The following is a 23267-nucleotide window of genomic DNA, read 5'->3' on the forward strand; positions in this document are numbered from 1 at the left end:
ACACCACACTGAACATGATTTCAGAGGGGAAGCACGCCGGCTCATCTGCGACTGTTTATCAGCAATCTTCTTAGATAGTCAGTTTTCAAATTATTCACTCACTCATTCATTCAAAATACAGTCACTAAGTGCTTTCTGAGCAAGGCGATGGAGCTGTAGCAGTGAACAGGGAAGACCCAGTTCCTGTGCTCAAGAGACTTAGAACCTAATGGGATTTTCTGCTTGGTGGGTTATCCTCTGCACTTCAGGCCCTGTTCATACTGCAGCCCAGCTGGCTCCAGGCTCTTCTAACAGGTCCTCCTGAGAGGAGGTTGGAGGAGGCATAACTAGAGCAAAGGAGTGTGTGTCTGAATCTGTTGTTTATCTGTTCAGGTGATGCCTTCTAAAGCCAGAAATAAATTAACTTCAGAGTGTTTTCTGTTTCCTATTACCCAGATCTCTTATTCCTTTATTAGCTCAACAGATCTAGAGTTGACTGTATATTGAAATGCTTTATACAGCTTAAAACTGCCAACACCCAACTCCTGTGCCCGGATACATTCTGTTTGTCTGGAGCTGAGCTGAGCCTAACAGTGGCCATTCTCATGGCCTGAATTAAACCGCTCTCTCTTTCTCTCTTGCCTAAATCTCTGTGGCTCCAGTATATTTCACATAAAATGGGAAAATATTCTGCCCTGGACTAGTGTTTGTTTCCTAAAGGAAGCCTTGAAAGGAAATCGTGATCAGGTCTTTTTAAAACGGAATATCAGAAACACATTGTAACCAGGCCTCTGGTTCTCTCCCTTTAAAACAAGAAACTGCACATCAGCCTGCATTGATAAAGGACTTTGGATTTCAAGAAAAAAACTTTGGGAGTGTTAAAGTAGCAATCTCTCCATTTCTTCCCATATGACTCTTGAGAGTGAAGCAACTGGCTTAAGTTCTGCCCCACAAATACCGACTCATTTAATAAACATTTATTCTGCTCCTGCTGAATACAAGGTCTTTGAAGAGTCAAAGAAGAAGACATGATTTTACAAGTAGAAGAGGATAAAAAGCATGTCACAGATACTGAAAGAGAAGGAAAAATATTATAAATGCCATAAAAGAGACAAGAACAGAGAGCACAGCGGTTCCTAAGCAGGAACCATTTCGACTTCAAAAAACCATGTGGGCTCCTCACAATGGGAGTACTGTTTTAGTGTCAGTTGATGGGAAAGAATGGTAATGCTAACAGGTATAGTAAAAGCTAACAGTTACTGAGTACTTCCAGAGGGTCACATAGGGTTCTGAGCACTTTGAACACAATGAACTCATTTAATCCTCACCATAACCCTCAGAGTAATTACTCTTATGATCCCCATTTTACAGATGAGAAAACTGAGGTAGAGATTAAGTAATTTGCCTGAGATTCCAAAGGTAGAGTGGGACAGTCAGAACAAACCCAGCCCCCAGCCCCAGCATTTTCTCTCTTAATCACTCTGCTCAACTGAATTAATGTATGGCTCTTGAATTAATGTGTCACAGCACATGAATCATTACAGCAGCATCCCTGCATCCTTGAAAAGTAGCAGAGCATACCTGTGTGGGATGTAAAATTTATTCGATCATTAAGGAAACACCAGCAGACCATAGTTCAGGAAGCTGTGTGGTGGTTCCGGGCATTAGGCTGTCCTGAGTAGGTGAAATTTAAACTTGGCCTTGAGGGCTTCCCTGACGGCACAGTGGTTGAGAGTCCACCTGCCGATGCAGGGGACACGGGTTCGTGCCCTGGTCCAGGAGGATCCCACATGCCGCAGAGCGGCTGGGCCCGTGAGCCGTGGCCGCTGGGCCTGCGCATCCGGAGCCTGTGCTCCACAACAGGAGAGGCCACAACAGTGAGAGGCCTGCATACCAGCAAAAAAAAAAAAACAAAAAACTTGGCCTTGAAGAGGTGAGTAGGATGTTTACAAGCAGAGGTGGAGGAAGGAAGGCACAGGTGAAAGGAACACTGAATAAAGGCACAGAGAGGGGGCTGGAGCACATGGTGGTACATAGGCAGAGAGGAGCATGGCCTTCCACGACCCCTCCCTGTGCCTCTCTCTGCCCCCATGCAGCAGCGAACATCAGCCAGTTGCTAAATCTTCTATGTATATTACCCGTGTTCATGATTATTCTGAAATTTCAATTAGACACTTTCAAGTAGTTCTTCTCTCAGAGTTAATTTATAAATAATTCATTTATCTTCCTGGCAAACGATTTTGCATTTTGGTATCAAGTAAGTTATTTTTAGGAGTCATAGATTGTTTCATATTTGAATCATACAATAGAAAGGGGTTTTTCCCTAGTAATTGTATGACCTGGTTAATATTTTATATCTCAAATATTTGTCAGTTACTCATAGTATCAATAGTATTGGTCATCTCAGATTCTCAGAGTAAGAGGCAGTCTGACCCTCTGTAACTGTGTGAAATATTTATGCAAATTGAAATAAGAATGTGGCCATTTGTCTCACCATAAGCAAGTTATTTGCCAATAAAAATAACAAATATATTTGAATTATAATTCTGGATCTGAAAATTAGGGTGTGACCTTGGTTGAATCAGCTAACATCTCCAGGCCCCCTTTTTCACATCTGTAAAATGAGGGCCTGGACACTGAGATGAGTTTGTACTTCTTTGATCCTGTATGAGGTTAGGTGACTTAAAGAGTTCCGCAAAGCTAGACTTCCATCCACAGAGTGAGCTCAAGCCTCTTCCAACTCAAGCTTCCTTATCTACATTGCTGCTTCCAAACCTGGTTAATCATGAGAATCACCTTAGCACTTAAAAATAAATGCAGATTTCCATGTCGTATCCAGACTTACTGAATCGGGATCTTTACTACGCTTCTCTTTTTGACCCACCTCCTAGAGAAATGGAAATAAAAACAAAAATAAACAAATGGGACCTAATGAAACTTCAAAGCTTTTGCACAGCAAAGGAAACCATAAACAAGACCAAAAGACAACCCTCAGAATGGGAGAAAATATTTGCAAATGAAGCAACTGACAAAGGGTTAATTTCCAAAATTTACAAGCAGCTCATGCAGTACAATAACAAAAAAAAACAAACAACCCAATCCAAAAATGGGCAGAAGACCTAAATAGACATTTCTCCAAAGAAGATATACAGACTGCCAACAAACACATGAAAGGATGCTCCACATCATTAATCATTAGAGAAATGCAAATCAAAACTACAATGAGATATCATCTCACACCAGTCAGAATGGCCATCATCAAAAAATCTAGAAACAATAAATGCTGGAGAGGGTGTGGAGAAAAGGGAACCCTCTTACACTGCTAGTGGGAATGTGAATTGGTACAGCCACTATGGAGAACAGTATGGAGGTTCCTTAAAAAACTAAAAATAGAACTACCATACCACCCAGCAATCCCACTACTGGACATATACCCTGAGAAAACCATAATTCAAAAAGAGTCACGTACCACAATGTTCATTGCAGCTCTATTTACAATAGCCAGGACATGGAAGCAAGCTAAGTGTCCATCAACAGATGAATGGATAACGAAGATGTGGCACCTATATACAATGGAATATTACTCGGCCATAAAAAGAAAGGAAATTGAGTTATTTGTAGTGAGGTGGATGGACCTAGAGTCTGTCATACAGAGTGAAGTAAGTCAGAAAGAGAAAGACAAATACCGTATGCTAACACATATATATGTAATCTAAGAAAATAAATGTCTTGAAGAACCTAGAGACAAGATGGGAATAAAGACACAGACCTACTAGAGAATGGACTTGAGGATATGGGGAGGGGGAAGGGTAAGCTGTGACAAAGTGAGAGAGTGGCATGGACATATATACACTACCAAACGTAAGGTAGATAGCTAGTGGGAAGCAGCGCATAGCACAGGGAGATCAGCTCGGTGCTTTGTGACCACCTAGAGGGGTGGGATAGGGAAGGTGGAAGGGAAGGAGACGCCGGAGGGAAGAGATGCGGGAACATACGTATATGCATAACTGATTCACTTTGTTATAAAGCAGAAACACACCATTGTAAAGCAATTATACTCCAATAAAGATGTTGAAAAAATAAATAAATAAGTCAATCAATCAAACGGCAGTATTTCCTCTGGGAAGTAAGAGTATGGTTACATTTTTTTTTAATCCCTCTTTATGATTTTCTGTACTCTTTATGTTTCTGTCACTAAGCATGTCATCCTTGATTATCAGAAAAAATAGCGTGTGTTTTAAAATTGGGGGTGGGGATGGGAGGCGGGGTGGCAAACCAGTTAGAATTTGTTTCCATTTGCCCCACAAAAAGATGGTACTTGAGCTTTTAAAAAGGCCCTGGAGAAGCGGGGAGGGGAATTGAATTATATCGACTGGTTAACGCTTAGAAAAATGAATTAAAACTTAATAAATTGTGTTTTTAGAAGACAAACTATGAATTTATAATGATGATGATTGATAGGAAATACATGGGTCCTTGGCATTTTCTTTTTTTTTTTGTAATAGGCATTATATATTCATAGGGACCAAGCAGAAAAATGCATTTCATCCCAGGGGAGAGGTAATCTTGGGGAGGGGAGAGATTCTCCTTGTTCCAATTCTCAAAGAGAGATTCTCTTTGATGGTTTTCCATTCTAGTGAGTGCTGGCACAGGACTCACTGTGTTGGTCTGTCTTGCCCATTTGAGCTTGCCTTGGCTGTTAAAGGGCTCTGTGGGGCACTGTCCAGCCCGGCCCCGCTCCAGTGCCTCTGAATCCAATTTTGCCATCACTCACAGTTTTCTGACTATTTCCTACCTCAGCGATGGTGGCTCAGCCAGCAGAGAGAAGTTGTGCAGAGAGTGTGCAACCATTCCTGGCATCCATTCTGGAGGAGCTCATGGGACCGGTGAGCTCAGGATTCAGTGAAGTACGCTCACTCTTTGAAAAAGAAGTGGATGAACTTAACCAGAACTTTCAGACCACCAAAGACAGTGCCCAGCTAAAGGAGGTAGGATACGAAGCCAGGGAGTGGAGTGTGAATTGTCTGTCTGGGACTGCCTTTTTGTGGGTCTTTATCTGCATTCATTCATTCTTTCCTCCCTCTCTCCCTCCCTCCCTCTCTCCCTTCCTTCCTTCTTTCCTTCCTTCCATTCAGCTCCCCTTCCATCTATTCATCTAGCCTTTCTGCGATTCATTCAAACACATTATTCATTCGTCCATTCATCCATCTATCTACCTGCTTTCCTTTATTAATGGTTTTCAAGTTGCAAAAATAATAACATGCTTGTATAAGGTGAACAATATACAAAAATACTTATATAAAGGCAAAATTAATCACATCACCCATACCCACCTGATTTTAGTCCACCCCCAACTCCTAAGCCCTCTCCACTTCCAACTCCCTGAATTAACTAATATAAATAGCTTAGTATGTGTTTTCACCTGCTTCTCCCTTGTTCATACAAATATATACACGTATATCCTCATTTATATAAATTCTGTTTGTTGGTTTGTCTGCTTCCAAAAGTATGGACTCATGATAAAAACCAATGTTTCTCAAAGTATGGTCCTTGGACCAGCATCATCATCATCATACGGCTGCCCCACTGATGATTTACCAGATCAGAAACTCTGGGGTAGGGCCCAGCTGTCTGTTTTAACAAGACCTCCAGAGGACCTGATGTATCCTAAAATTTGAGAATCACTGACAGACATAACTGGGCAACTTTGTTTTACACTTGCCATATCACGATAGACATCCCTACAAGTCAGTGGATAAAACCAGACACCTCTGTTTCTTTCCCTTTCTTTTTTTTTTAATGCATACATACACAAAATTGTATATAAACAAGATCATTTGTAAATATTTTGAGGTTTCTTATTGTAGCCTTTTTTTGAACTTAACTTTACTCTCCCACCTCCCCCCATATCCCCTCCTTCCACGCAAGCAACTAGTGTTAACAACTTAACATATGCTATTCTGTGCTTTTCTCCATGCTCATATAGCCTATAAAACACACACATTTTGTAGGTTATGTTTTTTTAGGTAGTTTGCTCTTAGAAAAATGGGATTATATTATATGTACTACTCTGCTTTTCAGTTTTCTCATTCAAAAATACCTCATGAAACAATTTTTAAGTTAACTGTTCTAGCTCTAAATCATTTTTTGTAATAACCGCATAATATTTCATGTATGAATACACCATGATTTATTCAATCATCCAAATGTTGCTAGCACCATGAACAAAGCTGCAATAAGTAATCTTGTTATATATATTCATTTACTTTGATGCTTTTATTTCTATGGGATAGATGCCTAGGACAGGATTGCTAGGTTGGAAGGTGGGAATATTTCTCATGTTAACTGATGTTTCCATTTGCTTCCCAAAAAAAGAATTAAAATTTTACAATTCTACCAATTGTACATGGCAGAGGACTTTCTCCTTTATATTCCCGTCAGCATTAGGGAATCACTTGTTTAACTTCTGCCAATCTTACAGGAGCAAAGTGGTAACCGATTGATTTTTCCTCTCCTGTCTGTTTAATGATATTTACATTACAAATTATATGTCAAGGGGCAAGTTTGACAGCATGCTTTTGGTCATTAATTCTACTTCAGTGAGGTTCTCCAGAACTCACTTTTTTTTTTTTTTTGCGGTACGCGGGCCTCTCACTGTTGTGGCCTCTCCCGTTGCGGAGCAGAGGCTCCGGACGCGCAGGCTCAGCGGCCATGGCTCACGGGCCCAGCCGCTCCACGGCATGTGGGATCTTCCCGGACCGGGGCACAAACCCGTGTCCCCTGCATCGGCAGGCAGACTCCCAACCACTGCGCCACCAGGGAAGCCCCAGAACTCACTTCTTAAAGGGAGTAATATTTTCCTTTTACAAACACAATGAAAGTGGGCCCTTGTTAAATTCTTTTTTTTTCTTATAAATAACCAAGTTTCTGTATCTTTTTAAATTAACTAATTAATTAATATTTAATTTTGGCTGTGTTGGGTCTTCGTTGCTGCACGTGGGCTTTCTCCAGTTGCGGTGAGCAGGGGCTACTCTTCATTGCAGAGCACGGGCTCTAGCGCATGGGCTTCAGTAGTTGTGGCATGCAAGCTCAGTAGTTGTGGCTCGCAGGCTCTAGAACGCAGGCTTAGTAGTCGTGGCGTGTCCCCTGCATTGGCAGGCGTATTTTTAACCACTGAGCCACCAGGGAAGTCCCCTTGTTAAATTCTTGTTTAGAGAAATCTAGAACTCTAGATTTATCTCTTTTCTGTGACCTGAAACTCAGACAGCACATCCTGTATTATTCACAATCACCCTGTTACTGTGTTACTCCCCAGTTCTCCGTAGGCCTCCATTTTCAGCACCTTTCTTTCTGTCTTCTCTTTCTCCACCCACCCTCCTGTTTATTCTAGATCTCCAATATTCAATTTTTTAAATTACTTTTAAATAAGCTTGGAAAATAAGATGCATTCTGTTGGCAAAAACACTCATAGTGTAAGACTATGTTGATAATACTTGAGGTCCTTAGTGGATGAGGTCAGTTGCTGTCCTCTTGCTGGAAGTCGTATGGCCTCATCGATCAAGTTATCACGTGTACAAACTAGAGGAGGGGGGACCTCAGGTTTTAAAACTGGATACCTCTTCTAGGCTAGGCCTCTTCCTATCTCACCCACCTCCCCATCCACTAGCAGAGGGAAGCCCTTGGGCACTGACAGAGCCTCAGGGAACTGTGGGGACTCTGGCTTTACTCTTAGAGTCCAGGGGGCATCCTGAACTCCCTGGGATTTTCTGAGAGGGATGTCACTCATTAAAGAAGGCTGTGGAGGCTGGTGAGCCCACAGCAGTTCCATGTGCCAAAGAGCCTTCCTGAGCTCTTGAGCTCTGGTAGTGGGTACTTGGAGTCCATCAAGAGCTTGACAAGACTGAGCCCCACTGAATGCAGCCCTGGGAGCTTCCAGCGTCCAGCTGGTTCTTCTACCAATCTCTATCGTAGCAATAGAGCTGCCCTAGGAACCCATCCAAGAACGGAAATAAGACAATGAAGATGTCACAGATATAGTGATCTGAGAAGTGATTCAGTCTAATAACATGTGTGATTGTTTAGAATTTATGTAATATGTAATAGTCGTGTAATATAGTTCCTAAGTCTGAAGGTGTGTGATTTTTCCCTTCACCAAAATGCAGCATCTAGACCGGCTTATGAATCTTCCACTGGATTCCGTGAAGATGGAACCTTGTTATAGTAAAGTCAACCTGCTTCAGGAGCACCTGCAGGATCTCAAGAGCCGCTTCAGATTCCCCCACATCGATCTGGTGGTCCAGAGGACGCAGAACTACATGCAAGAGGTAGGGGCGGTGAGGTCATCCACGTGGATGAGGATGGGGGAGCAGAGAAACGAGTGCGGCAAATGAGACAGGTGTACTAGTGTAGCTCAGGGAAATGAGGCCCATTTCTTTAGTCACCATGTTGACTGAGGACATATTTTGTGCTCTTCCAGCTGGCTCATCTTTCTTCCATGTTGATGAGCATCACAAAGAAGAGATATGTCAGGGAAATAAGTAGCATTAATTGATAATTACTTGATTTGTCAAATCAGTGCTATTAATGTTGGCTGCAGATTAGAATCATCTGGGAGCTTTTAAGAAATACTGATGTCTAGGCCACACTCCTAGTGATTTTGATATTATCTTTTTGGTAATTAAAAACAAATTTCTTCCACTCCCATCCCTACTGCTTTTCATATGCAACCAGGATGGAGAACCAGTGGCTTGAATCAATTCCCTAACCTAGTTAAAAGTAAATCAATCAATCAGTCAATCAGAGCTTTAAATTTGGATTTCTTGGGTCTCCTTGATAGGTTCCTTTTTTTCCCACAAGGAACTTTTTCTCCAGGGCAGGAGTGAATAGCTCAAACTCGTTCCATATTCTAATGCTTTCTAAATGAAGGAAGGGTGTGATCATTGAAGCCGTTAAGAGCACAGTTCTACTTCACAGATGTTCAAAGGGAGCTTCCTGTGGGTTGGACACTGTGGCAGATTCCACTCTGGGGAGCTGATAGTGAGACAGATTCTTAGGTAAATTCACTACAGCGTTGAAAGTGCTGAGAGAAAGGTATTGTGTTGGATGCTTTTGGATCACAGGCTTGGGGAAGAAAGGAGATTTTTCTTCTTAAAAGTTATAGGCAGGATTAAGTGGCACACTTTATTATCTAACCTCTGAGTTGTGAGGGATTAAAGACAGACAAGGAACAAAATTGGTCAACGGTTTGACTGAAGTCCCTTTGATAGTACTGGACCCTGGTGAAACAGGTACAGGCACAAGTGCAGAGAATAAGAAATCTGAACTACTTCCGTTCCCTAACCCACGAGCATGTCAGCCACGGTCTCCACTGAGCTCTGACCCTGCCTCCCTTCCCAGCCTGGCAGAGAAAGGAAGAGAAGTAGGGTGGGAGGCTGGAAAATGGAGCGAGAGATGTGCTGGCATGGTTTACATCCATCTGAAAGTGGAGGTGCAGAACTAAAGGGCCACCTCATTTCATTAAGCCCTGACCACAGGCACCAGAGAACACAGGAAGGGGGTGACCACAGAAAATGATGATATCCTCAACCCCACGGTCTTGGGTTTCCCAGTTAAGGGTGGAAGGAGAAGAGATGAGAAGAAAAGATACATACATGTGTACATACATGCATAGGTATGTGTGTGTGTGCTTCCCAGCCTCTTACTGATGCCACTGTGGCCATGGGCCTATGCATTTCACAATCCATGTAGTGGGATGAGGACCTGTTGCCCTGGGTCGTCCACAGGGTAGTGACCATCTTTGGTGGCCATCGTCTCCTTCTCTCCAAGTTGATGTAGACTTGGAGAGGGTAGTGATCCCAGCCTGTAACTGCGGTCTGTTTCTGTGTTGGTTTTGGTTTCTAGCTAATGGAGAATGCGGTATTCACTTTTGAGCAGTTGCTTTCCCCACATCTCCAAGGAGAGGCCTCCAAAACCACAGTCGCCATTGAGAAGGTTAAGCTCCGAGTCTTAAAGGTAAAATTGTTCTCTCGTTTGTGGGAAGCATGAAGCAAGAATGTGACCCATTTGTTTTGTTAAGTGGAAAATACCAAGTTCTCTGTTTCACTTGCCTCGCCTTTTAAAAATCGTTCCCCTTCTCTTTCCTCCCTGAGACACCCGTGACTATCACCTAGCAGCAGTTCCCCCACGACTTTCATGCCTATTCTGCCATCTAGTGGCTACTTTAGGGACCACAGGTCCTCAGCATCATTGTCACTTCCTCAGCCTGAAATGACGTGTCCAGGCTTACTTGCATAGCAAGTGGACTTGATATTTATTGGCTATCCACTATAAGCAAAGGATTGTGATAGGTATTGCATGGAATATAAAAATAGGCAAGGCACACCCTCTTTCTTCGAGGAGTTTACAGTATAGTAAAACCTATTTAAATTAGCCATCATGATACCTGCTTTATGATATTGTTTTAAATGTGCTTCGTGCATAAGTGTATATTAAAATGGCTGTAATAATAGGAACTTACAAATATAGGTCATATCTTTAAGCTTTTTTAAAAACAACCCAGACTTCCCGGGTGGCACAGTGGTTAAGAATCCACCTGCCAACGCAGGGGACACAGGTTTGATCCCTGGCCCAGGAAGATCCCACGTGCTGCGGAGCAACTAAACCCCTGCACCGCAACTACTGAGCCTGTGCTCTAGAGCCCATGAGCCATAACTACTGAGCCCACGTGCCACAACTGCTGAAGCCCGTGCACCTAGAGCCCGTGCTCTGTAACAAGATAAGTCACTGCAATGAGAAGCCCACGCACCACAATGAAGAGTAGCCCCGTTCGCTGCAACTAGAGAAAGCCCGCATGCAACAACAAAGACCCAACACAGCCAAGATAATTTTTTTAAAAAACCTGTTTCATTTGATCCTCACAAGAACTTGTGAGATCACTGGAATATGTCTCCATTGTAGAGATAAGGAAACTGACCTCCTAAGATATCACATGACTTACGTAAGCTCAACAGGCTAGTCCGTGGTGAGCTTAGAGCTAAAACTATCCCTAAGCCTAGTCCACTAATTTTTTATTACCTACTTTCCCTAAGCAGGGCTTTGGAACAGAAGATCAAAGTCTCACAGAGCCTAGGAGGTGGTCCCTGAATTTCAGACCTGATCTTAATGCCTCACAGGCAGTAGGAAACTCTGGCAACCAAATCATTGAGATTAAAAGCAATATTTGTCATGGTAACACACAAAATAATGAACCTGCCATTGAAAAAGAAAAGATAGTCCCAATGTCAATGCCACCTGCCACATCAACACAATTTTTACCTCTCAGGACAGTCCATCTCTTTCCTGGACACTTTTATCTACAAGAACATACTTCCTAATGCTAAGCCAAAGTTCTCACCACTGGTAATTCTAGTTCTACCCTCTTTGCTCATGTCCTTCTTCCACATGGTAGCCTTTGGTTGTTTGAATAGAGCTATGATTTTGCCCCAAGTTATTATCTCCAGTATAAATCTCTTTAACCCTTTTTTTTTTTTTTTTTTTTCTTGCGGTACGCGGGCCTCTCACTGCTGTGGCCTCTCCCGTTGCGGAGCACAGGCTCCGGACGCGCAGGCTCAGCGGCCATGGCTCACGGGCCCAGCCGCTCCGCGGCATGTGGGGTCCTCCCGGACCAGGGCACGAACCCGTGTCCCCTGCATCGGCAGGCGGACTCTCAACCACTGTGCCACCAGGGAAGCCCTAACCATTCTTTATTTGGCCTGACCGTTCTGCTTACATGCCTGTGACTATGCTCCAGTTTGTCTGTGCCTTCCCCACTTTAAAGCAACACATAAAACCAAACCCTGGTCTCTAGGTATGGATGTTCCATGTAGAACAGAGTGAATCATCATCTTTCCAGTTCCAGATACTGCACTCTTTGGTTAACATGCCATGGTGTTAATGTAGCTGTGAGCCAGATGCTCTCTTCCCTTGTGGAAATCGTTACAACCTACCAATCCTGCTTTCAGGATGTAGAGTGAAGGAAGGAGATGATCATGACTCCCATGGACCAACTCAGGACAGGGGTGGTGAGATAATAACTCATCCCCCAGTTCTGTCTTCAACTTTCTAACACAGAAGTCACTTTGTTTTTTTTTTTATCTTACTTCAGTTTCCACATGTGTAAGAGGGGAGGGTAAGATGGGTCATTATCAGTCATAACCTTTACTTAGAGTGTGAGAGAATTGCACAGAAAGATCTCTGAAACCTTGGAACACCACAAGGGTCCTCAGAAATTAGGGGGGGAAAGGGAGACGAAGTGAGTAGCTGAGTTTTTTGTTGAAGCAAAAGTGAACAGATTGTAATGTTGCTATTTAGCCTATGTTTCTATCTCTGTATTGACAGCAATATGATTATGACAGCAGCACCATCCGGAAGAGGATATTTCAAGAGGCGCTGGTTCAAATCACACTTCCCACCGTGCAGAAGGCACTGGCGTCCGTGTGCAAACCAGTAAGGGGATGGGTTACTCCAGAGCCTGCTGTCGTTCCCTATGAAGTTCAAGCAATATTTTTTGGTCATGATGTGCTTACACACAGTATTTGACCAGGGAGGGGTCAACAAACTTTTCCAATAAATAGTCAGATAGTAAATATTTTAGGCTTCCCGGCCATACTGTTTCTGTTGCAATCACTCAGTTCTGCTGTTGTAGCACTGAAGCAGCCATAGGTGATACATAAACAAATGGGCAGTCTGTGTTCCTATAATACTTTATTTACAAAAACAAGCAGCTGGCTGGATTTGCTGACCCTTGGACAAGACAGAATCTCAAAGGGTAATAATCAGAGTTTGAGCCACGTTAAGGGTTGCCACAGAATGCCTGAGGATACCAGGGGTTCCTCATTATGGTGTGACTCACAGGTCCAACGTGTCCTCTGAAACTTGACCTCTACATCCATGAAGAGACCTTAAGTAACACGATTACAGAAGGCTATTTGTTCTGTTAAATCCAGTAACGTATGCTTACTGAAATCAATGAAACTGAAACCGTTTAAAGCTGCCACGGACACTCGGCAACCAGTGACAGCCATGATTGTGAAGATGTGACTTAGTCTGTAGAGCAGGGTCGTGGATGAGCCAACTGTGGAGGCTGGGTCAAGACCTGGGTTCAAGTCCCAGCTCCTCTGTGTATGAGCTCTGGGGCCTCGGGCAGATCACTTTTCCTCTCTCTTGGCCTAGATTTCATCAAGAAAATGGAGATTATAATACTTTGCAGTATCCTTCTTAAGACTGAGAAGGCTGGGGTGATACAGTGAACATTTGATAAGTGCTTGCATGTGCTTGGCACTTTGTATGGGTTGTCTCCACGACACTCCTGACAACCCTATGAGGAGGTACTATTTATATCCTCATTGCACAGATGAGGAAGCCTGAGGGGCTAAGGAATGGGCCCAAAGTCACAGAGCTGGGAACCGCCAGAGTGTGAACCTAGATCCCACTCACTGATAACATGGTATGTACTCAGAAGATGGTATTTACTACTGCCTCTACTACTGCTACATGATCTATGAGCTGGGACATTTGCAAGGCCGGCTCCCTCTTGGCACAAACGATAAAGAGCTTTTTAGAATTTAAAAAGGGCTTTTTGGCAACTTAGAGAGTCTCCAAGCATTGGAACATTAAAATCCTTTGCGTGAGTTATTTTACTGCGGAAATTTCTTGGGTCATTTTTATATTCTGTAAATGCTGTTTTTCTTCAGAAAACCATGGGCATTTCTAGTACCTGGCACTCCTTTCTGAGGGTATATTTCTTTCATAGAAAAGGATCTGATCAAATCAGGGCAGTAAAGAATCTGTCTATATGACTGACTCTTGCCTGATGTGGATAGAACAGTCCAGCCATCCAAAGGATGACTCAGTGCACCTTGGACATGTCTGCACGCAGATGTTCTGCTGAGTTTTCTTTTCCAATTCCAAAGGCAATCTGGGGGCCTGGAGCCACATCCTCCCATGAGGGCAGAAGAGCAAGGAAAGTCCCCCTTCCAGTCTGCTCCCCTTTTTCCAGGAATCCGCAGAGTTGTACCCAATCTGTAAGAGGCTCTTGTGATTTTTAATCAAGAGAGACTGGTTCCAAGAGAAAGGCCCAGCGTTTTCAGTAATGAAGGATATTGTATCAGGGTCAAGAAATTTAAAAACATCTGGATTTACAGAATAAATAAGTTAAGGGAGCATCTGCTTCAGAGAAGGATTCTTTATTTAACTGAAGTGTGTTTCCCTTGGTTCTTTAAGTCACAGCTTCCAAGATCTGCGGTACTCAACCCAAGCTGCACCTTAGAATTGCCTGGGGAGATTCTTTTTTAAATTCTGATTCTCCCAGACCCACCCTCAGGGATTCCAGTTTAGTGGATCCAGGGAATTCAATATATGTCACAGTTTGATCAATTCAGTATAGAAGACCTGTTTTGTAAAGTTGTACGCATCACAATAAGTTCCCCTAGAAATGATTCCTCTCTGCAGAATTAGTTAGCTGGTTGAAAGTTTAAAGGTCTACTGTTTATTTATTCAGCAAACATATATAAAATATGTATCCAATACGATCCAGGCGCTGTGCCAGGACAGTGTCCCTGCTGTCCTGGGGTTCACAGCCTAGAGGCCGGAGACAGAGACAGGTACACAGTGGACTTTGTGATGAGCACAGCAGAAGCCTTGTGGGGAAGAGTGATCGCAGAGTTCAGAGGAGGGTGCCCAACTCTGCCTATGGGGGCAGAGAGGACTTCCCAGAGTCGTGTTTTCGCCCAGTCCTGAGGGACGAATAACAGTCAGGGGACTAAGGAGCGGAAGACCACATGGGGAGATGAAAGGTGTTGCAGACATGAGCCTGTGCCCCTCATTTTGCAGAGGTAGAGAGAGGCGCAGAGCAGTGACCTGGCTTGCCTAGGGTCCCACAGCTAGTCCAGGGCAGTGTCCGGCTCCTGGGCAATGCTCTTCCCATGTGGCACTTTTCTGTGTGTCTGTCCTGTCCCACAGACCCTCTTGAGATCATGGAAGCTCATGTCTCTTCAGTCCTGTGGCTTCCCCTAGGGTGGGTATAAAGGGGTCCCATTATTACCCACTGTGATCTGGTCCTGGGCTACAGAACCCCAAGTCCTAGCACTGAGAGTTCTCTGAATGTGGTGGCTTCTGATCACCTGCTGTAAATCTTCTCCCTCCAGGCAAAAGGCATTGAATCCCACTACTAAGTCCCTGGCTGTCTAAGAACCAGATGTCAGGAGCCCTCCTCCAGCACCATCAGGTGCAAGGATTACTGAGTTAATCACTAGGATATGATTTAGTTCATTTTGATCCACGACTTGACCTCATACCTATAACAGGCAAGCCATGTGGAAACTCTTGGAAAGCAGGAAGTGTTAAAGGATTTTGCATGGTGCCTGGATTGCCTTAGATGGAATCAGTGAGTTCCAGGGCCCGTTGGAGGGAAAGAGGAGAACATTTCTGAAGAGTCTTTGACTAGAGATTCTCCACACCTGAAAAGGGGTCCCATCCTAAGAGAGCTAAACATACCTCTACTCTAGGACCCAGCAATCTCACTTCTAGGTGTACACTCAAGATAAATAAGTCCTAAATCCACAAAATCATGCACAAGAATATTCATAGCAGTTATGTTCATAACAGTCAATATCCATCAATAGGAGTATAGATAAACAATTTTAGTTTACCCATATGAGTGCCATTTACCAATAAAAAGGAATGAGCTACTGCTACGTGTGGAAACATGGATGAATCTCAAAAAAAAAAAACACAAGAAAAGAATACAGGATTCCATTTATATAATTTTAAAGAACAAGAAAAACTAATCTATTGTGATAGACACAAGATCAGTGCTTATCTCTTGGGGTGGGAGGAGTGTGGACTAGAAAAGGGTATGAGGGTGATGGAAGTGTTTTCTGTCTTGATCTGGGTTATGGTTACATGACTATATTTATACATTTAAAATCATTGAGCTGTACTTTTAAAATGTGTGCATTTTTCTGGGTATAACTTATACCTTAGTAAAGTCCTTTTAGCATTTAAAAAAATAGCAGAAGCAGAAGAGGGAGGAAATGTTTGGGTTATGATGAAAAAAAGGAGGGCCCCAGACCCACGGACAAGGCCTTGAGATGATCAGAATCTCTGGTGTCTGCCCCCTCGAAGGGCATAGAGCATGTCCCCAGTACAGGGAACGGTGCCTGCGGAAAGGGAAGGGGAATGACCAAGGCATCACACTCCAAGGGGGCATCACAAGTGACAGCCGTCCTTTCCATAGCTCCTCTGAGAACTGACATCTCATGCTTTGTCCCCTTTGTCTTCTTATCTCTTCCTCTACAGGAGCTTCAGAAATACGAGCAGTTCATCTTTGCAGATCACACCAATATGATCCATGTTGAAAATGTCTACGAGGAGATTTTACATCAGATCCTCCTTGATGAAACTCTGAAAGGTAAGGAAGGTTTCCCTGGTGCTGGAGAGAGCTCTAGATAGAGGGGAGTACCCCTGAGTGGACCCTGGGAGGCCAGCTAGGTTTTATCAACAGGAATGAAAGGGGAAGAGGAAATGGACAGGAGGAGCTGGGGAGACAGAGAACAGGGACAGAAGGGACGTCCCCTGGGCAGTCATATGATTTGACTCATACTCCACTGGCCCATTAGATAGTATTTCTCTTTCAATCCAGATAAGGACTCTGTGAGAGGAGATTTTTAAGCTTCATTTTTCAGATGAGAAAACTAAGGCTTAGAGACATTAAACCCAGGGTGTCTCCTGAACAGCTATCTTCCTCCAGCTATTGCAGACAGAACAGAGGGAAAAGGGCTCTTCTTAGCCCCAGGCTCACAACCCCTCCCGAGCCTGGAGGGGGCGATTCAGTAGCAGGGCTTCCCAGCTGCTCTGCTCTCTCAGCACATTCCTCACCTCCGCTCAGCTGGACAGAAAGACACTGGGCGATGACTCCGTCCTCTGTGAGTCTTGTTAAGACTCTAGCACCCAGTGTCCCATGGAATGAGTCCTTGTTTGGGATAGGAGTGTAGATAGGAGAACTTGGATATAAATGGGCTGGAGAGGGCCATCCCTAAAACTATAGGCCTGAAACATATCTGGTCTCCACAAAGAGCATCACCAAAACCCCTCCACACAGAAAGCTGACCAGGCACAAGCCCCAGGTCCAAGTAGCTCATCCAGTGAGATAAGGAGTATAAAGATGTCAGCACAGGGCTTCCCTGGTGGCGCAGTGGTTGAGAGTCCGCCTGCCGATGCAGGGGACGCAGGTTCGTGCCCCGGGCCGGGAAGATCCCACATGCCGCAGAGCGGCTGGGCCCGTGAGCCATGGCCACTGAGCCTGCGCGTCCGGAGCCTGTGCTCCGCAGCGGGAGGGGCCCTAACAGTGAGAGGCCCATGTACCGCAAAAAAAAAAAAGACGTCAGCACAGTATCTGCACAAAGGAAGGGCTCAGTCAAGGCCACGGGTAGCCCACCATAGCACCTTTGGGCAAATTAGAAAAAGGCTCCCTTCCTCCAGACACCTGAGTGCTCTCTGTCAAAAAATCGTCATGACATACTGATTTGGTTCAAGCAGGACATGCTCCTGCTGCCTGCTGGAAAATTACTACGCGGAATACCCACATCTATGCTGTCCCTGATGTGAATGGCATCCCCTTGGGTGTGAGATCACTGGGCACTGTACAACCTGCACAGCCAGAGGTGGAGGCTGGTTGTCAGAAATGTCAGCTGCTGGTTGTTACTGTTGATTTTACTCCTCTCAAGGCCTCTAGGGCTGAGTGAGAGGTACATAGGCCTTCAGTTTGGACACTGCAGGTCAACAGAGCTCTCTCTGCATGCTCAGTACTGAGGACCCGTTACACTTTCAGGACTGGACTTTGAGTAAAAGCAGAGAAAGTTAAGGCCTGTTCTGCCCTAAAGGAGTTCAGTCGAAGTAGGCAAACTGGAGCCCCACATACTAGCAGCTAATGAAATGTGCTGGGGGCCTCCATGGGTGATACAGGTCATGCTGTTATAGACCTGAGCTCCTTGAAAGCCAAGGCCATACTTTATTCATCCTTGGATTCTCAGAGTCTGTCCCATAGTTGATGTCCAGTCAATGTGTGCTGTCTGAAGAAGTAAAGGAGTGAAGGAATGAATGAATGAACATTACAGAGGTTCAGGGTTTGGCACGCGATTGTAGGCTCTGGTCATCAGGGAAGACTACCTGGAAGAGGGTGGATGTAAGCTGGAACTTGAAATTGGGAAATTTTGATGGCCAGAAAAGCTGAGAGGGGAGTTTGGCTTCTGGATAAAAATCAGAAAATCCAGGTTGGCCAGGGCAGAGTATTAACCTTATGTTTTGTTTTCTGGTATCCCTCAGTGATAAAGGAAGCTGCTATCCTGAAGAAACACAATTTATTTGAAGACAACATGGCCTTGCCCAGTGAAAGCGTGTCCAGCTTAACTGATCTAAAAACTCCTGCAGGGTCAAACCAGGCCAGCCCTGCCAGGACAGCCTCGGCCATTCTGCCGGAAGTTCCAGATAGTGAGATCCTGAGTAACGAGGTATTCCAGGAGTCAGGGGAAAACAAACAGCCGGGGGTCCCTGTGCCCAGCCCGCCCCCAAATGGGGACGGGCAGGTCATCATTTCAAGCACAGATGACCCTGTTGTGAATCCGGTAGCTGCAGAAGACACAACAGGAGCCCTGGGCAAACACTTGTCAGAGCTGGAGTTTGGAGAGACTCATGAGGGCCAAGAACCCACCCAGGAAAAGCCAGAGCCCACCTCCGCCTTGGGCTCCTTGAAAGAGCTCAGAAATTTGTTGATGGTGACCACTGAAGTACCAGGGGAATCTGCCGCGCCTGAGATTGAAAAAGATACAAGTAAGGAGACCCTTGTTCCCCAAGAAATTGAAAAAGAAGAGGAAATGACCCAAATCTACACAGAGACCGATCAAGCAGCTGCCTCTAGTCAGGTCAACAGCGAAGAAAGTGAAGCCAGTGAGAGGGAGGTCCATCCTCCCTCTCCCGAGGCTGAGGCCGGTGGGGTAGAGTTGGGGGCGTCTCCAGAGGCTCATCCAGCCTGCGGGGGGCTCAGCGAGGGCGCCAGGGGCCCAGGCCCCTTCGAGGAGCCAGCGGAGGCCGGGGAGCCCACGGAGAGGGAGCTCACGGCCGGGTCCTCCGGACTGGACGCCCTTGAGGGAGGAGGGCCCAGGTGCGCTGTGGAGGCTGAGGCTATGCCCCAAGAAGGTTGCAAGTTAAGTTGTGACCCCGTCAGCCCCGGTGAGAGCCAGGTTTCTCTGCAAGAAGAGGTGGTGGGAGGGAGTCACAGCACAGCCCAGGCTACCGCTAGCGTGGAGGCAAAGAAGAGTAAGGCCACCCGCGTTCACGAGTGTCAGTGGGTGGTTGAGAGTGACGCAGACACCTATAGCCTAGATTCACAGAGAGAAGATCCCCCAGGGCGGCCCTCGGAGGAGTGAAAGGGACAATTTGCCAAAAGTCTTTCTTTGAACAAACTCAGCCGAAAGGCTACAGCTCAAGGATACACTTCGGGGTTGCCTGCACGTTGTTACCAGAACAGAAAGAAAAAAAATTATGAAGTACTTTCTTAATTTGTGTAATGAAGCTAGAGGGAATGCGCGTAGAGCATGAGCGCTGAGGCAAACCTTTGTGCGGTGGAACTGTTCTGCCATGAATTACTGCTTTAGCATTTTGACAGGAATTACAAAGCTAACGGAGTGTGTGGGGTGAGAGGCAGCTGAGGGTGTCCCGGGAGGGAGGTCGCTGTGGAGAAGACAGTCGGAGCGCTCTGCACATTCTCCTCTAACGCACTTCAAGGCTTCTGAATTTTTTGTAAGAATGCAAAGGCATACTGTAAATACAGCTTCGCCGTCTACTTACTATACCAGCCTCACGGTCTCTTAAGGACTCAGCATTAGTCCACATTCAGGCTGCAGGAAAGGGAGGTGGTGAACATCAGTCCCCCCTGCTGTGTGCAGCCCCACAGAGCTTGAGATACCTCAAGGGAAGCTGAGATGGGGAGCAGAAAAGGAGGAAGGTTGTGGTCTGTGCAGCTGTCTGGGCCTCTTCCTAATTGTGCTATCAATTTCTTACTAATTAATCTTGTTAATTCTTACAAATTAATCACTTTTTGGAGAAAATCAGATGAGACAAGGAAATTTCCTGGGCATGTTTACGCCTGAAAGCATTCCAAATTAGCCTTAGACTGTGCAGAGAAAGAGCTTAGCTGAATTATCGAGCATAAAGCCTACCAATTAAACAGACATCATTTGAGCAGCTATTCTAGGCCACATGCTGTGTTAGGCACAGTCACAACAACAACAACAAAAGGACGCAAGAAAGAAAGAAAAAAATGAAAAGATAAGGTGCTTGTCTAGTATAAATTAAAAGGCCCAAAGGAACTTAATCTAAAAGAAAAAATATGACACCTTTCTGTCTTTCCATTGAAACAGTCCTGGTTTATTCTCAGGAGGGAATGAAGTGAATACAGTGAATTAAAAAAGAAAGAAAGAAGAAAAGAGGGAAAGAAAAGGGAACGAGAAAGGAAGAGAGGGAGAGAAAAACCAAGCTATAGATCATTAAGTTCCAAAGATATTACCAGAAATGGAAATTATTTGTTCAGTTGTTCAGCAAGTTGTTATGTCCCAGGTGCTGGGATACTGTGGTGAAAATGACTCTGCTCCTTTCCCCCAGAGCTTACACTTTAATGGAAATAGACGGAAATACGTCCTCTAAATGGATCTTGACCTTTACCTGTTAATGTTAAAGGTGGAATGGACTTACTTGTAAAAGATTAAAAAGATGTGTCCTCTTGTCCTTCAGAAAAATACCAGGTTATTTCCTGAAAGCTTTAGTCCCAGTTCCACATCTTGAAGTTTCCTTCCACAAATTTTAATATTAGATCCCAACATACTCTCCTAAGAGCTTGTTTTGATCATCATCAGCAAGTAGTTTATATCAGTTTTTTAAAGAATTTGTCCCATAGTTTGACCATTTAACCAGGAATTAAAATGTCTCCCTCTCCACCTCTCCATGAAGAATTGCTTGGATTTCTAGGTCATAAGGGATGAAGAATAATCAGGATCAGGATACTCTCACATTGAATTGTTTCAACTCCTTTTACAGTGTTTAGATCCCCACGTTTGTGAAGGATCTCATTGTAGGTAAAGAAGGTGGCGGTCACTCCTCCCCTGGTCTCCGCAGAGCCCGTGCTCACTCATGTCCTTGCGTTTGGCTTAGAATATTACAATTATGTTTACTTCCTGTCTCTCCAGGGGCTCCTTCCTTCAAGGACAGACACTAGGGTTTAGTCATCCTGTGTACTTCCTGCACACACAGCCTTGAATAATGGCTCCCTGCCTTCTCAAGTCACTTGAATATCCCTAGTGCCTAACAAGGAACTGCTGGTGTCCCGGTGCTCAGGAAATGTGAGAACTGATCACCCACCACACCGCTGTGCCGGGGCTATTTGGGGCTTGCTGTCAGGCAAGGAGATGTTTTTACTTGGGCTTTCTGCCCTTGGGGAGTCTTCTCTTAAATCAAGTCCAAAGTCCAAGGGGCAGGTGGCCAGATGGTCCGATGTGCTGCCCATTAAGGCCAGGAGCCAAAGGAGCAGTACCCAGCCTCGCCCAGGACTGCCCTTCTCTCCGGGAGCATTGTGACAAGGAAGCGAGGAGGTCAGGGCCCAGGCTGAGCCCACACCGGAGCTTCCCAGCTTCCTCCCTTTGCTCACTTCAGGACTTTTGGCACACCTTGGAAAGCTAAGAGATTTTTCCAACCCTAAATGAGAGTACCTGTCACTTCATTGGATGGATGAATATCAATCAGTGCCCTCCCTTTACCCATCCATAGACCAGAGGCGACCAGACACCAAGTGGAAGGATGTAGCTGAGAACACAAGGAATTCTTCTGTACATATTTCACAAAAGACAAGTCCACTAGATTAAGTCCGATGATTGTTCCATTTGAAGATGGAACAGGAAATTGAAGTGCATTAAAATTTCCTTATCTGTTTTAACATGTTGAGTGGAATGGCTTCATATCACCATGAGTTTGTCTTGCTTTTAATACAGATTTATCTGTATTGCTTCAGTGGTTTCCAGGTTGGAGCAAGGTTATTGTGATTTAAATGAGCAGCTCGAAAAGCCTCTGCAGGCTGCTCTGGGGATCTCTCTTATGGGCAAATCATTTGAAATGCATAAAACCTCAAGACATGGTCTTCAGCAAAAATTCCGTGACTTTAGTTAAGTTACTATTGACTTTTCACAAAGAAAGAATATTTTCCTTGAAAAATAATTAGCTTGTCCTTTTTTTCCTTTGCAGCTTAAAGACAGTAGTGCTTTGCATTATGCAGAGTAAACTCTTTTCAAAAAAAAAACATATTTTAGAGACCACAAGGATAAGATTCCAGTTTGTCCAAAAGCTTTATAAAGAGGCTGAATGTGAAGAACTACAGGTCTTCAGGCTCGATCTTCTACATTTTGTTACAGAGATTCTCAAGTCTGGTTTTGTAACCCTCACATTGGAGCCAGAGATTTCAAAGGGTTCCACAGTTCTCTCAGACAAGTGATTTTTTTTCTTTATAAAAAACGATAAGTGATATATGCTACATAGCAATTTTAATTTGGGGAAGAGAAGGACATCACTGACTAAATAATACAATTTCACTAGGTAGAAAAGTTGGCTACATGTGCCTCCTTACTTTACCATAAACAAATGGGTTTTACGATTTGCCTTCTGAAGTCTGCAACCTCAGCAAAGAAATCTACACTGTGGATTGATTTTTCTGGTCACTGTAGAAAGCATATAAACTTAAAACACTTTGTAACGACATATATACCCTGCCAAGTGCCTATATTGCAATAAAATGTTTGTCCTTGAAGAAGTGTCCAATGTCATATTTATTTGGAATGGGGCTGGTTTCATGTTTTAAGCATATGTCATACTTGAGCTGGGAGGAAGAGTCCTCAGAGACAGAAAGGTGAGTCACTGTTGCTGTATTATGGAACTTTTTACTTTTCTGTCATCAGTAAAGAAGCCACAGGGAAGTCACTTAATGTCAGTTGTAATTATGCTTTTAAAATGCATGTGCTAATTTCTCTAGGAATTGGATTACGTCTATAATACAGCAATGGGCAATTATTCTTGATGTAATTGAACTGCTGTTCAAACAAATTTGTTTTCAATGGGCAACACTGAGCAAAATATTTATTCTTTCTATAATTAAAACAATATTTACTCACCAATATCCACAGTTGCTCATTCATCCATAAATTCATTCATCCAAA

The 23267-nt window shown here is 44.3% G+C and overlaps 1 protein-coding gene across 1 annotated transcript in view; it reads left to right on the plus strand.

The window, feature by feature from the left end:
* Positions 1–22850, plus strand: part of NIBAN1 (niban apoptosis regulator 1) — a 161562-nt gene extending 138712 nt beyond the window's left edge. Inside the window, exons 9-14 of the mRNA XM_082833491.1 lie at positions 4780–4967; positions 8142–8303; positions 9880–9990; positions 12355–12462; positions 16315–16426; positions 18340–22850. Of these exons, the coding sequence (XP_082689617.1) occupies positions 4780–4967; positions 8142–8303; positions 9880–9990; positions 12355–12462; positions 16315–16426; positions 18340–19439 (1781 nt within the window). The 3' untranslated portion in view covers positions 19440–22850. The remainder of the gene's footprint in view (positions 1–4779; positions 4968–8141; positions 8304–9879; positions 9991–12354; positions 12463–16314; positions 16427–18339) is intronic.
* Positions 22851–23267: the final 417 nt, after the last annotated feature.

The sequence above is a fragment of the Leucopleurus acutus genome (genome assembly GCF_964270905.1).
Source record: "Leucopleurus acutus genome assembly, chromosome: 2".
Taxonomy (NCBI): domain Eukaryota; kingdom Metazoa; phylum Chordata; class Mammalia; order Artiodactyla; family Delphinidae; genus Leucopleurus; species Leucopleurus acutus.